A 14,966-nucleotide genomic window follows, 5' to 3' on the forward strand; every position below is an offset into this window, starting at 1 on the left:
AACATTGACGGTGGCTTATGGCATTAGCATAGAAAGTCTTTATTATTCTCACTTTGTCGTTCCAAAAAGTTGATTACATCACTGTTTATTCATAATTTTTAATACAAAATTTATTCATAATGTCACGTAATTAACACTTAAACTGTCATTTGTCCAATTTGATGGCAGATCTTTAATTCTCAAATTTTACACAAAAACGAAAAACCAATTGAGACGAAAAAAGAAAAGAGACCTATCTAAATTTTTTGACCAAAATAGGGACTTATGGCACATTAAACATTTTTTATTTTAAGATGTATTTGAAAAAAAAAAAACGTTTAATTTTAAAAACATTTAAAGCATCGCCAAACAATACATTAAATTGATGAGTAAGTAGTCAAACATCATAAATACTCTTGAATCCGTTATTAATTTTCTTAGCAGAAACGTGATTTGAGGTCTATCAGAACACGTTAATGATTGACTTTGTTCCTGTGCTCTCGCCCATCAAACCTTTTACAAAAGTTAACTCAAAAACACGAGGTTGACTACGAAATAGATATAGTTCAAATTTCTTATAAAAAATATAGTTCAAATTTATGCTTTTTTTTTTATCATGATTTTGGTAAAAAGAATACTTTATTTTTAATTAATTAAGTTTTAAATGTTTTATAAATTTAAATATTTGTATTGAGTATTTATAGTATTTTATTATTTTGATATTTGACCGAATAAGTAATTCTTTTGTTTTTTCAATTTACTAATTAACTCATTTGTTTTTCTTTGAAAAGCGAATTGACATAATCTCTTTCTACTTTAAAAGCAAGTTAATCGATTGAGTTAAAATAAATAACAAAAGGAACATACGAGTTACAGATCTTAATAAAATATTTTACGATGCCAAATTTGTTTATAAAATAAAATAAAATATTTTTATTTATACATTAATATTTATATACATAAAAAAAAAAATCATGGAGACCAAGGTTCCTCCTACACAAGAAATTTCGTCAGTAGCGAGTTGATTAATAAGTTGAAAGAAGAAAAACAAATAATGTCATTTCATCCATGACAAAATCAAACAGTAAAATATTTACAAAAAATAAAAAATATTTTGAGTAATTAGTAAAATGATTTTTATAATAAAAAATAATTAAAAAAAAAACTCAAATGGATAAGGTATTCAAAACTTAATTGAACTTTTAAAGAGAATAAAATTCACTCCCATTGCATTTAAAGTGTACTAATCTCTCATTGCCACAAAAAATATTTTTATAACAAAAAAAATATATTATAATTTACTTTTCCCTATTTATGGCTATTCATTTTTCCATTATTAAAAGTTTGTCTTAAAATTATAGTTGAAAAATTAGGATTTGTCTGTAAAGTCAATTTATTAAAAACATACGTTTAAAACGCACTTAATTAAGTTCTATGTTTTAAAATTATTTTTTTGGGCCCCTGAAAAATGTTCTTTGTGCTCCAAAAATATTAGAATTGACTTCTTTTTTTTTCATATGTTTTACTTTTTCTTTACGGGAAATAAAGTGTCTCTCTTTTATATATATATATATATATATATATATATATATATATATATATTTCTTAAGCGTGAAACTAAATTTGATTTGAATGTAGTTACTGTACGTTAAGTATAAGGTATGTGTAGAGCTTACGTATAGAGGTACGTATAGAGCTTGCTCACATTATTCCTAAGCAATCCAACTTATTTCCGTGATTAATAATTGATTAACTAACTTTCGGTTGGATTAAAGATGCGGTGACCTAATTTTTTTGTCAACTAGTTGAAATAATTTGAATTGATTAATGTTTAAGAAAATAAGAAGATTTAGTTATATGTAAGAAAAATTATCAATTTTTATTTAAAAATCAAATTTTTTAATATTTTATGTAGGTGCAGAGAGTAGTGAAAAGAGTATTAGGGAGAAGAAGTAAGAAAAAAAAAATGCAGGAAAAGGGTTAAAAGAGAGATGAGAAAAGGCAACAGAAAAAGCGCAGCAGATTGTGAAAAAGCGTCACAAAACAAGCTCTATCTGTCCACCTCATCCAACATGTGACGCACTTTTTAGCGAAAAGTTGATCCTCAGTACGACAACTAATAATGTTCTTTTAGCATTTAACACAATAAAAAATGCCACGAAGCGCCAAGGTATGATGAACAGACACCACTGTTCTTACCTTGTATTGTTACTACAGAGGTAGGCATTAGCATGTTGTGCAGAATCAGGAACTGCGATGGTAAAAGCAACAGTGTTTTTTTCTGTGTGGACCAAGGAGCAAGAAAAAGGGCCTAATAATAAATAAAAACGGAAGCTTTTGCTTTCAGTGGGAAAGAGACATGGTCCCACTTGCAATTGAATTGAAGTTTTTTACTCTTTTGTTTTGCACTTTTTATCTACCAGCACTTTTCCTTGCATTCCTCATGTCACATTACCTACACAAACAAACCCTTCCATTGCATTATTATTCTCTTCTCACACTCACACCTACACCAACCCTCCCCATCATATCTAATCTTAAATCTACCTATTCCTATCTATCTGAACAGAGCAGAGGAGAGAGAGAATCACACACAAAAAGGTCTGTGCTTCTTCTCTTCAAAAGTCCAGCCTCCACTTCTAGGGTTCCTTTGCTTTCAATTTTTTCCTTCAAAATATTTTTTTTTATATTCTTTTTCTCAAAAAACCAACAAACCCCTTTTCCTTACCGATCTTCTCCTCTCTCTCTTTCTTGCCGTATGCTAATTTTCTTGCCTTCTGATCTCTCCCTCTTCCTACTCATACATACATGTCTTCTTTTATACTTTTTTATTATTGAAAAAAGTGCTGTTTTTTTTTTCTTTTCAAAGTTCGTGTTTTTCCTGGGAGCTTGAGATAAGGAAAAGTTGAGAATTTTGATAAACCGGTAATTGGATTTGATTGATTTGCTGTTTCTGCCGCCTCTTGTGTTTTCTTCTGTGGGTTTATGTGATGATGTTTTGGGAATTTTTCTGACTTTTTTGCTTTTGAGAATTGATCTGCTATTCATAATTCGGTTGAAACTCCAGTTAACTTTTTTTTTTTCATAAAAATGTAATTTTTTTAACAGAAAATTCTGGTTGGTTCCTTTGCCAGAAAACCCCGGTTGTATGTATATATATATTTTTTTTCTAAATCTAAACTCGTATTGTCCTTTGGAAATTCTTTCTTGGTATTAACTAATTTTTTTTTAATTATTTATGATTTATTTTAGTTTTATCTTTTATCAATTTTCTTTGAAAGAATTGTGTGCTCTTGTGAAATTGTTTGCTGCTGTGAGATACTTTTATCAGTTAGTTTGTCCAACAGTTTGTTTATTTTTTTTTTTCTCTTTGAGTTGGTTCTTCAATCTACACTTTTTAATCTTGGCTCTATGTTTTCATACTGTTTCATCCCAGTTCCACTGCACTGTTCAGAGTTTGCATAGAATCCCCTCTTCGTTTTTCTTTTTCTTTATATTACTAAGTTGGTATAAATTCTTATCAAAAGGCTTACTTATTACCTCTTTGCAGCAGCGGAGTTTACAGAACTGAATTGTAGCTTCCTTCATCAGTATCAAATTTTCCAAGAACTTGTAAGTTCTATGATATAGCTCGGTTTGATTTCAACATCGTAGGATGTTGTGGTTTTGGTAGATGTAATTAACAACTGAGGATTTTTCATTTAGATTCAGGAACAAACAGAGAGCAAGTTTAAAGATGGGTTATTTATGTGATTTTTGTGGAGACCAGAGGTCATTGGTGTACTGTCGCAGTGATGCTGCATGCTTATGTTTGTCGTGTGATCGAAATGTTCATTCTGCTAATGCCCTGTCTAGGCGTCATTCCAGAACCCTTCTATGTGAGAGATGTAATTCACAACCTGCTTTCGTGAGGTGTGTTGAAGAGAAAATTTCGCTTTGTCAGAACTGTGATTGGTTGGCTCATGGTACCTCACCTACTTCTTCGACACACAAGAGGCAAACAATCAATTGCTACTCGGGCTGCCCTTCAGCTGCAGAGTTTTCTTCAATATGGTCTTTTTTCTTAGATATCCCTTCTATGGGTGAAGCATGTGAGCAGGAACTGGGTTTGATGAGCATTAATGAGAATGGCAACAAGAGTGATTTGGTTCCTCCAGAAGGGACAAATGTGTCTGGTTCATCTCAAGTGACAGATCTACCCACCAAGGGTAAATTTTGGGCTGGTACATCTTCAATACCCGTGTCAGACTCAGAACCTCGTATCCTGGACCAGCTCCCTGAACCTGGGAATGAATGTGTGCCCAAGGTATACTTACATGTTTTCATCTGTGTCGCAAATTTACAACTGTACTGGATTTGATGGACATTCTAGTAACTGCAGAGTGAACAAAACTGTCAAGTTGCAAGAAATGAATTCTTTGAGCAAATTTGTTGGATGATTTTTTCAACTTATGGCAACGCCATATAATAATTGACAGAAATAACTCATTCCTTGCAAGCATGAGATTTCATTCACTGTTCCATTGTTAGAATGTCCACCTATGCTCATGATTTCCCTATACTTTTCTGTCTATTATGCACATATATGTTGCATTTATTGGATACTGCATATATCCATATTCGATACTCTTGAAGTTTCCAAACCCATAAAAGAAGTTATGAAAATCCAATTCAACTACATATGAAATATAGAAGCAATTTTCCATGATGAACCAAAAATAGAAATTGTCCTCTTTGTGGATGTTTTCAAAAAGTAAATGAGATTGGTAGTATTCCTGTTGTGATAACAATAATTTTATTTTGTTTTTAGTAATATCGAGCAATTATGTTCTTAATTTGAATCTTCAGGATTGCAATATGGATTTTTATACTTATCTAGATACTTATGTAAGACGTATTATATCATATATATTTTTAGAACATTCGTATGGCCATATTGGAACAGTATGGTTTATCTTGTAAATGCAATGTATCTTTTGCATCATAGACAAATCTATTGGGAAATCATAACCATTGTTGGTGTGACGGAGAATCTAACAGCGAATCAGTGAATGAAATTACATGCTTGCTAGGACTTAGTTCTTTTTGCCAATTATTATATTGTTTTGATGTAGATGTTTTATTGCAGAAGACAAGACATAAATAGCTAAAGTATCTGGCAATGATTCCTAAGTAGTTTTTCATCAACATTTTTTTTTTTGCTAAATCATTTTTAAATTGTGATTAATTTGCCATTCATTTTCTAGATGACTGAGACAGCATTTGAAACTGACTAGCTTTGATTTTTCCTATATGCTGTTTCTTGGTCAAAACTATATTTTGGTTTCAGTTTCACACAAATCTCACCTTTCCTGACTTATTGTTATTTAAGGCTGATAATAAATGAAAATAAATTATAATGTCCTAGTCTATATCACACATTATTTTGGTTTGGCCACTGTTGTATTTGTACCTACATTCTTATTCAATTCTACACTTAAAATTACCAAGGGTTTCCCTCTTTCATGGGTTTTGAAGACAAGGGAAACAAAATGATGACTGATATGCAAACAATATGAATATGGTCCTTGTAGTTTCTTTACATGGATAATAGCACCTTATCTACAAGGGTTGGGTATGTGTATATTTTCTCCCTTCACTACTGACTTTTAATCAGTTTAACCTATGCAACTTAATACAGGACAAGGCAATGACATACGATGTGCTTCCAAAAGTACAATAGCCTTGTAGCTTACATCATTATGTTAACTACAAGGCCATTATATATGATTCTTCCAACTTTCATTTTTTTATTAAGTTACGTGCACAATCCTTAGATTACTATATTGTTGTTTCATCTAATAACTTAGTTAATCATCACATGATGAATCTGCAGTTGAACTGTCCTGGGAAAAAAGTTTCCGGAATATGCGAAGATGACAATATATATGATGATTTCATCATGGATGAAGTGGATCTAGAACTTGAGAACTACCAGGAACTTTTTGGGATGGCTCTCAGTCATTCGGAAGAGCTTTTTGAAAATGGTGGATTCGAAAGCTTATTTGAGACAAAAGACATGTCTGCTAGTGCTGGTGAATCCCACTGTCAGGGTGCTGTTGCTGCTGAGGTACTATAATCTCACCTTCCATTCCTGCAATAAAATTGTTTTTTTTTTTTTTTATTATTCTTCATATAACTGAACCATGTTTATTGTTGTTGAGTTCTGCCTGTTCACTCGTGTAAACCGTGCCTTGATTTCTCTGTGATGATACTGGCGATAATGAATATCTTATTTGCATGATGAAATGATCCATTAACTCAATTAATGGATCCACTTTTATATGAAAGGAACGGATATCTCATTAATAGACTTTACAAGAAATAAAGGGTATAAAAATAAATTAACAAATTAATACATCTGAAAATAGTCCCGTGTTTCCAATGAAAAGGACAAAAAAATGTCCTCATCTGTTTCTTGTATACAGGACTAGAAGATTATTATCTATGGTGGAATTCCTTATAATAATTTTCTCCGAAGTCCTTCTTGGTCTTTCTCACCCCATTTTCATATGACAAAAATACATGCAATATACTCTCCTCAATGGTGGTTCCAGCTATTTTCACTTTGTAATTTATTTTTCGTGAACTATACACTTCATCTGTAGTATGTACAAACTGATAATCCAAAGTGCAGAGGTTTAGTCCTGATTGCCTTGACTCTCTACTTTTAAGAAAAGTAGTAACAGAAATAATGAAAAATATAAACATGTTTCGTTTTTTTTTTTTTTGGTAGAATATATCGATGTGTTTCAAGTCCTTAAATCTCCTTTTTTATGTGAAGGTTTACTTGTATTTTTAGTAATTAGATTTTTCTTTCCAGTACTTTTGCTTGTAGTGCGGAAGTTATATCAGTCAATAGGTAGAAAATTTAGTTTCTTTTGTGGGGTGTGAGTTGAATAATTTTACACATTTAATATCATGTCTACACTTTTCTTCTACTTTCTAGGGATCATCTACTGGGCTGGTCAATGCTATCCAACCAGCATGCAGCAATGCAGCATCTGCAGATTCAATGTTGAGTACAAAAACTGAGCCAATAGTTTGTTTTACGGGAAGACAATCTCAATCAAACATTTCTTTTTCTGGTGTTACCAAAGATAGTGCTGGTGACTATCAAGACTGTGATGCTTCTTCAATGCTTCTCATGGGAGAGCCTCCCTGGTGTCCTCCTTGCCCTGAGAGTTCTCTGCACTCTGCCAACCGAAGCAATGCTGTAATGCGCTATAAGGAGAAGAAGAAGACCAGGAAGTAAGTTAATTGTGCTGATTATATTTATGTAGTTTTTCAGAATAGGTTCAGAGTAGGCTAAGTAAGCTTTACTCAAAATCTGTTTTGGGTAGTTCCTATATGTACCTAGGACTACTTGCTTTTTATTGTCCCATTTCTCATCACTGTATCTCGTAGATCTGCTGTATATAAATATGGCTGTCTAACGGGAGACCTTTTAAAGCTCTCAAAAAATAGACTTTCTTTTTTCATTTATTTTTACAAGTTAGTATCATAGCAGGTTGATTCAGCTTTGCTTATCCTTATCTTGTTTGGGTCTGTCGTCACTGCTGGTTGTTCAGTTTTGTTTGATGACCACATCAGGATTGTCTGATGGCCAACTTTGCCAATCCCATCATCAGAAACGTCTGTACGCACCTCCACGTGCTGCCTTCTTTCCCCTATAGCTTAAGTGCGTGAAACCCACACACTACCTTCCCATTGATGGATTCGCACTGCAATTTTTTTGTGTGGTTTGCCACTTCTAACAGTCTGTGCACACTAGCTTTGGTTGAAGGGAAATTTGTCCTTCTCTCTCGAGTTCTATCTCAGTCATTGCAGGCACCTCCTTTGTTTTGTGCCTTTTGAAGATGGCTCTGGACCAAAACACTGTTTTTCAGGCTCTCCTTTCATTAAATTTGGAAAGGTTAATGGAAAAAGTTATTTATCTTGGGCAACCTTTGTGGAACTTGGGTTTCGCCAAGGTTTCACGATCAATTGGAAAAGAATGGAGATGAGATCTCATTAGAAAACTCTGCACAATGGCCAAAGCTGGATTTTCAACTTGGTGCTCTATTGTGACAATAAATGGAACCCAATATATTGGGAACCGTCAAAACTTGTACAACCTGTTTGAAGAAGGCTCAAGGTATCTTTGCGAACAACATTCAGCCTCTCTGATTCTATCCACAAGCTAGCATCTCTTAAACAAATAGATCATGATATGATATCTTTCAGTGTCAATAGTCAATATATTGTTGAACTAAAGATGTTTTTAGATGCTGATTCCCTATAAGAAATTAGAAGTTGGACAAATTTTATATGGTTATGATCCTTTGTGCAATGAACCCAGATTTTGATCATATTAGGGATCAAATTCTACTTGGTCAAGAAATTCTAACCATGGAAAGTTTAATAAGACTTCATCATGTTCCAATCTTCAATGTAGAAATCTTCTTGAATTCACTGAATCTTTGGGCATGGTATCTGCACATGGAAGAGGGTTTGTGGAACCGGGTCTTATTTATAGAATTCCTCCACCTTCTATTCTAACCCATTAAGTCCTCTCCCCCTGTATCCTATCATATGTGTTATAAAAGAATGGGTCATATTCAAGAGAATTGCTACTCCCCCTAGCTTCCTTGACAAAGCAATCACTGCCTTCAAATTTGAGGTTGTTGAACCAATGTTTTGTCACAAGTAATATCGTGATTATTTCCAATTGAAATCTAGCAGCCTAGTACAATCATCTACAAATCCTAATTTGTCAACATCTTGGATTTCACTATATTTGGAAAGTTAAAGTCCATGAATAATTGACTAAAGTACTTATGATCATATTTTTGGTTATACCTATTATTCTCTTCTCTCTCCTTTCCTTAAACGCCTCATTTCATAATCCCAATCAACAAATCTAAAGTAGCTTCTCAAGGAAATGGTCAAGTTTCCCTTTCTCTTTCTTTAAACTTCAGAAAGCTTGTTCTCTTGGTTCCTACTTCGGTACTAGTTCATTTGCGTTTTGTTTTGCATCCCTATCTCCTAAACTTTTGCATGAATGTTTAGGTCATCTTCATTTATCAAAAACTAAAGAGTTCTTGGACTTAGTAGACTTTAAGCTTTAAATGTGAGTTAAGTCAACTAGGAAAACATGTTATGTCTTCTTTTCCTAGACATTTTGAGTGTAGATGTAACTCTACTTTCGGTTTTATTTGAACTTAATAATGTATGCTGAAGATCTAGTCATTATAGGGAACTGAAAGAACACTTATGTAAACTAAAAGAACTTAATAAACTAAAAGAACACTTATGCTATCATTCTCAAACCAAATATTTTGGAAGTCTCAAATAATTTTTAGGCACTAAAGTAGCCCAATCAAAGGAAAGTGTTGTAATTTTTCAGAGGAAGTATGCTCAAGATATCCTAAAAGAGACAAGTATGATTGTAAACCAATGCATAGACTTATGGATCCTGTTGCATATAGTAAAAATTATGTATGAGATTAATTTCTCTTGTGTTGAATATATACACAGGATACTGCATTTATAATAAAAGAAATATGGACTAAGTCCAAAATACAAATAAATAATAATAACAAACTAACTAAAGATAAAAGATAAAGATAAAATATCTAATAATTTAATATACCTAACAGATCCAAATAAAAAAATTAATAACAAAACACGGTGAAGCTTTCTCTAATCCAAAAAGATGTAGAACACTGATTGAAAAACTTATTTATCTTACTATTACTAGACCAAGTTGTCTTTTGTAGTTGGTTTTGTGAGTCAATTCATGCAAACTCCTTGTATTGATTATTGGAATGTTGTCATTCCTATCTTAAGATACCTCAAAAAGGCTGCAGAACGAGGTCTACTTTATAAAGATAAAGGGGATACCCAAATCCCTGGTTATTGCGATATTGATTAGGTAGGTTCTCTTATGAACATATTCTTTTAAGGACAAATGCTCTATTATAGGATATTGTGTTTTCATTGGAGGAAATATTAATTCTTGGAAAACTACCTTAGCCATGTTTTGTCATTTTGTTCTCAGTAGGCGATTGTCTGATCTTTGCTTTGCTCTATCATTTTCCAGTTCACTGGAATGACAAGGTTGTATTGATGAACTAATTAGGTGCCAGAGATTTCTATTGCTAAAGCTTTAGTGCATGATATTGCTGACATAATCTGATCTGCCAATAAAGAATTTTCTGTCACTAGTTGGATTTGATTTATTTGCTAGCTTTGCAATATAACTACTTTTTAATTATTGGATTTGATATATTTCTAAATTTTAAAGCTTGTTTGCTCTGTTGATGGTTTAAATCAATTGTGGTTAATCTTAATAGGTTCGAGAAGAAAGTAAGGTATGCCTCTCGCAAGGCTAGGGCCGATGTCAGAAGGCGTGTGAAGGGCCGATTTGTTAAAGCCGGTGATGTCTATGACTATGACCCTTTGAGCCAAACCAGAAGCTACTGAGTGTACAACTTTTAACCATGTTCTATAAAAGGAAAGGAACATTCGTAAAGAAAACAGTAACTCTTACCTGAAAAAATGGATGAAATTTGATACATTTTTTATCCATGCAGTGACAAACTGTCTGATTTGATCACAGGGGCATAGATTTTCTGAAAGGAGAAGAAGATTGTAAGCAGGCCCTATTACAATGAACAGACAGTGTAAGCTCAGGAGCAGGTTGTGTGTCCTTCACTGCAATGGACATCCCCAGTTGCAATTTCTGCTTACATGACAGCATCACAAACTGCCTCCTTCAGGCAACGTGTCATGAATTTTGATTGCCCTTCTGTTTAACTTGGCAAATCCTGCTCTTCATTCTAATCTAATGCAAAATTCTTTTAGTCCTTGGCCTTGATCTTGCTCATAGTTTGTCATATTTTATGTCAACTCCTCACTGATCCTAAGTCACATGTACAAGTGCCTATGATGGCATGATAAGTGGCTCAATTTGATAAATTCTAGACAATGTTCTACTCTGTTGTAGGCTGTAATATTTTGTCCCTCTCTTTTGCCATGTATTGTGCAGAATATACATGTGTGCAGCTAGAGGTGTAATGGCCCAACAGTTCCTTAGGTATGACAAATTGTAAATTTGAAGGTTATTTATGTATAGAATAGGATGCTGCTATTTATAATTTTGATTACAAAACGTTCTATATTGGAACTGTATAATGTATTCATAAAAGTTTTGTTTGTATTTTATTTGAGAGTCATTGATACATTTCAACTACATGGCGTTTTTACTTCAGTTGTATGACACTGCTGAAAAGAACAATGTGAACCCTGTTACAGAAGAACCTTGTGATTGTTTGTAAGCAATTCGATCAGTTTTTTCTTTTTTCTTTTTCAATTGTTCCTATTCTTTCACTTTGTTGGAAAACAATAATTCTTTTCATATTATTTTTGTAGGAATATTTTTAAAATAGGAAAGGAAATGAAAATAAGTGTTAAATAACTTTTTTCTTAAATCAAATTGACCTTTTTTTTTTTCTTTCTCATGGTGCTTGGCCAAACTATGTGTCATTATGGTTCTAAATCGATTTGCATTATCAGCAAACAATTATTTTTAAGCTTAGATTTAGACTTTTGTTGAATTTGCGTAGAGTTTAAATATGAATTAAAATATTTAAATTATAAGAGTCATCTAAATAGTTAAGTTGATATAATTTAAAAGTATTATTGTATAATTTGAATAAGCAGTTAAAGTTAAATAAAAATAGGAAAAAAATATATTATTGTCTATTAACATTTTTATCCTAAAGAGTATACTTACACTAACCTTTTCATAAAGTATTAGCGTTTTTCCAAGCAATGTCCTAAATTAAAAATGACAGTTGAAATATTTGTTTTGCAGAAAAAAAAAGAACTAAAGCTTAATTTTAAAAATGAAAGTTGTGAATGGAACTTTAAAACTAAAAATATCAATAAAATCCACGTCACCACATGGCCAAAATTATCCTAAAAGTAGAAACAACCAAAATAGAAAATAAAGTTTTTATATTGAGTAATGGTAGGTAGATTTAAAGAATATAATTACTTTCCTACAATAAGATTAAATTTTTGTCGAAAAGAATATATTTAATGCATGAACTGAACAATATATTTGTGAAATTAAAAGAGTTAATAATTGTGTACTAATAGTATCAACTTTAAAATAAGGGTTAAATATGTTTTTAGTTTGGGTGATTTTCGTTTTAGTTCTTCTTTTAAATTAAAGTATAATTTAGTCTTCAACTTTAAAAAACTCTGATTTTAATTTTTTTTAACCAAATTTTTTTATTTTTTTTATTATTGCAAACACATTTCTCATCAACATAAATGTGTCAAACATGACAAACAATCCAAATGCTGTTAAAAATGAATACGCTTATTATATATTTAATAATGAAACCACATCTAATAACTTATCTTATCTTAAAAGTATATATAATTTATTACAGTATGTGAAAGAATAAAAAATTGAGTTGCTGTAACCATAAATTGAGGCTGAAAATGAGGATAAAGTATAACAATCCAAAATTGGAAACATGGCATGGAACGCTATTTAGGGTTTAAAAATAAAAATTAGTTAACTTTATCCTCAACTATGGTAACATGATTAATTCTCCAACATAAATTATGAGTCTACAAACGCTGCTTCTTGTAACTTCTTTGTCCCTTTCCCATTTTTTTTTATTAATTTTCTAACTATTTTCCCATTATAACAACGAGTTTTTTTTTATAAAAAGGGAAATTGTTAACCATGGTTAATGGATGCATCCACAGGAAAGTGGTAACGTGTAACCATGGTTAAGGCACTGGGTACTGTTGCCAATAATGAATCCCTGAGATGGTGGGGTTCTTCTTCTATCTATAAAGCAAAGAGAGAAGAAATTACGGATTTTCCATCATTCCAGAACCGTAATCTTCAAACCCCACTTCGTAAGTCTCATCGAAATGCGTTTTTTTTCTTCTGGGTTTTCAATTTTCTTCTCTGGGTCTTTTAGGAATTATGCGTTTCTGCTCGAAATTGGTAGATCGTGTCTTGGGTATGGGGTAGTTTTCTGGGGACATGTGAAGTTCTTAATTTTATTTTCCTTTTACTTTTTAATCAAAAGTTTATTTTGATTTTGATCAAAAATATTTCTCCCTGATCAAAATATTTCTGGTCTGTCTCAGATCTCGTTGATGATGAAGACGCCAATCGAATGCTTGTTATCTAATTTCGTATTCTCAATTTTCAATCTGGAAATTTTGCAACGTATTACATCTTACTCGGGATTTTAATTTTTTGTTTATATTTTTGTAAGTTTTTTCTTTAAATTCAGGATTGTGAGGGTGCTGGATTTAACCCACTTTTTCTGTGTAGCTGGTCTTTTCCTTGAGAAAAGAGACAATTATATGTGTGTTCTGTGTTTCTTTCAATTTATTTTGTCATTCATTTTCTTATGGATATTTTAATTTTAGATGAATAAGTTGCGAAGTCAAATATTATAGCTAGGATTTAAGCCTGGCATTTAATTGTTTCAATCTGTTTTTTGGCTGTTCACTATCTTATTGATGAACCTCTCTTAATTTTGTTTGAGTATTTAATGTTCTAATCTTTCTTTTATTGGGTTCACAGGCCAGACATTAAGAAGAAACCAACAGAGTTTCCATACTTGGTGTTTCTTCCTCCTTTTTGGTTCCTCATTTCCATGTTTTTGGATTCTTCCTGATCCAAAGGGAATCCATTCTGTCTTCTTAGCTCAGTTTTGAGCTTCAACAGTTGCAATTTTCAACACAATTTTATCTGTAACTTGGTATCCTTAAAGGACTCTGAGCATTGATAAAAATGGGCCTCTCAAGTCTTCCAGCACCATCTGAAGGAGTATTATGTGTTCTTCTGGTGAACACTGTATTGTCAATTTCCATATTCAAGGGCATTGTTAGGACAATCCTACACATTGTTGGAATCCATCTTTCATCATCGACCACTTCACCCTCTTCACCAGATCCCTACCAAGCGCCACCTGAGTCATTTGAATTCCATCTAAGTCCCTCTGAGAGTTACATTGAAGAGTTCAGAAGCCGGACACCAACACTCAGGTTTGACAGTGTGTGTTGCTGCAAACGACCTGAACATGACTGTTCTGTATGTCTCACTCAGTTCGAACCGGAATCTGAGATTAACCGTTTATCGTGTGGCCATCTCTTCCACAAAGCTTGCTTGGAGAAGTGGCTGGACTACTGGAACATTACATGCCCACTTTGCAGGACTCCCTTGATGCCTGAAGATGACACACCTTGCTTTCAGTAAGCAAAATGAGTGAGCATGCCAATAAGAGAGTTCCATGTACAGTGTAGTGTACATATTCTTGAGGGTTTTGATGTTCACGCATCTGAGTTCTGCCACCTTTTTAAGCTTTAACCTTTTGCCTTTTATGGTCTAGAGTTTGTGGAGGGTTTTCTTTTCCCTTTTTCTGTCTGTGCTCTTTAGCACAAATGAGGGGTATACTTTTTGCTTGCATATTATGTTTGTTCATAATGCCCGCCTTGTTTGGACCTCTGAGCCTTAATTCTATGTTGGGCATTTTGATCCTAATTTGGAAGCATGGATTGTAGAATCCATTTGTTTTGCCTTTCCAACTCTCATCACCACCATGTATATATAGTGCAGTGTGTAAATAGCTGTGGTTGGCAATAAGATTCAGTTATCACTAAACAATACAAAGCCACTAATCGTTTTGGTTATGCTATATACTGATGATATCTTGTTTAGTTCATTTTTTACATTATTAAAATCGGGTGTTCTTTTTATTCTTTTGCTTCTTTTTTATGTCATAATGCTTCTTTTGAAAATTTGATTTTCAATACAACAAAGTATGATGTTGGATCTAGGTAACTAGCCCTACCAAATAGCTTTGGTTGATGTTGATTCTGTCAAAATCTTATGCAAGTAGCGACCACTCAGCCGAATGACA

General features: G+C 32.7%; 2 protein-coding genes across 11 annotated transcripts; both read left to right on the plus strand.

Moving 5' to 3' along the window:
* The first annotated feature begins 2,388 nt into the window (after window positions 1-2,388).
* LOC106765157 (zinc finger protein CONSTANS-LIKE 9) lies at window positions 2,389-11,254 on the plus strand. Of its 9 annotated transcripts, none has more exons than XM_014649675.2 (7): window positions 2,390-2,580; window positions 3,530-3,591; window positions 3,685-4,285; window positions 5,855-6,088; window positions 6,968-7,269; window positions 10,356-10,516; window positions 10,622-11,254. In XM_014649675.2, exons 3-6 carry the CDS (start codon window positions 3,716-3,718, stop codon window positions 10,483-10,485), a joined length of 1,236 nt encoding a protein of 411 aa, XP_014505161.1. In that variant the 5' UTR covers window positions 2,390-2,580; window positions 3,530-3,591; window positions 3,685-3,715; the 3' UTR covers window positions 10,486-10,516; window positions 10,622-11,254. The 9 variants fall into 9 exon arrangements, with proteins under 9 accessions (XP_022637805.1, XP_022637806.1, XP_014505161.1 ...); XM_014649677.2 differs by having other exon boundaries at window positions 10,356-10,487; XM_022782084.1 differs by having other exon boundaries at window positions 2,389-2,580; window positions 3,691-4,285; window positions 10,356-11,254.
* Window positions 11,255-12,781: 1,527 nt separating this feature from the next.
* LOC106763893 (probable E3 ubiquitin-protein ligase XERICO) lies at window positions 12,782-14,741 on the plus strand. 2 transcript variants are annotated; one of them, XM_022782087.1, is made up of 3 exons: window positions 12,782-12,945; window positions 13,183-13,264; window positions 13,628-14,741. In XM_022782087.1, the coding sequence occupies exon 3, from the start codon at window positions 13,838-13,840 to the stop codon at window positions 14,300-14,302; it is 465 nt and encodes a 154-aa protein (XP_022637808.1). In that variant the 5' UTR covers window positions 12,782-12,945; window positions 13,183-13,264; window positions 13,628-13,837; the 3' UTR covers window positions 14,303-14,741. The 2 variants fall into 2 exon arrangements, with proteins under 2 accessions (XP_022637808.1, XP_014503551.1); XM_014648065.2 differs by lacking the exon at window positions 13,183-13,264.
* Window positions 14,742-14,966: the final 225 nt, after the last annotated feature.

This window comes from Vigna radiata, chromosome 6, assembly GCF_000741045.1.
Source record: "Vigna radiata var. radiata cultivar VC1973A chromosome 6, Vradiata_ver6, whole genome shotgun sequence".
Taxonomy (NCBI): domain Eukaryota; kingdom Viridiplantae; phylum Streptophyta; class Magnoliopsida; order Fabales; family Fabaceae; genus Vigna; species Vigna radiata.

Bases quoted from the DNA above. Each gene is read 5' to 3' on its own strand.
- LOC106765157 (XM_022782084.1), top strand. From the start codon at position 3,716: ATGGGTTATTTATGTGATTTTTGTGGAGACCAGAGGTCATTGGTGTAC. The intron at 4,286-5,854 runs GTATACTTACAT...ATGAATCTGCAG, and splicing joins GGAATGAATGTGTGCCCAAG to TTGAACTGTCCTGGGAAAAA. The intron at 7,270-10,355 runs GTAAGTTAATTG...TAATCTTAATAG, and splicing joins GAGAAGAAGAAGACCAGGAA to GTTCGAGAAGAAAGTAAGGT.
- LOC106763893 (XM_022782087.1), top strand. From the start codon at position 13,838: ATGGGCCTCTCAAGTCTTCCAGCACCATCTGAAGGAGTATTATGTGTT.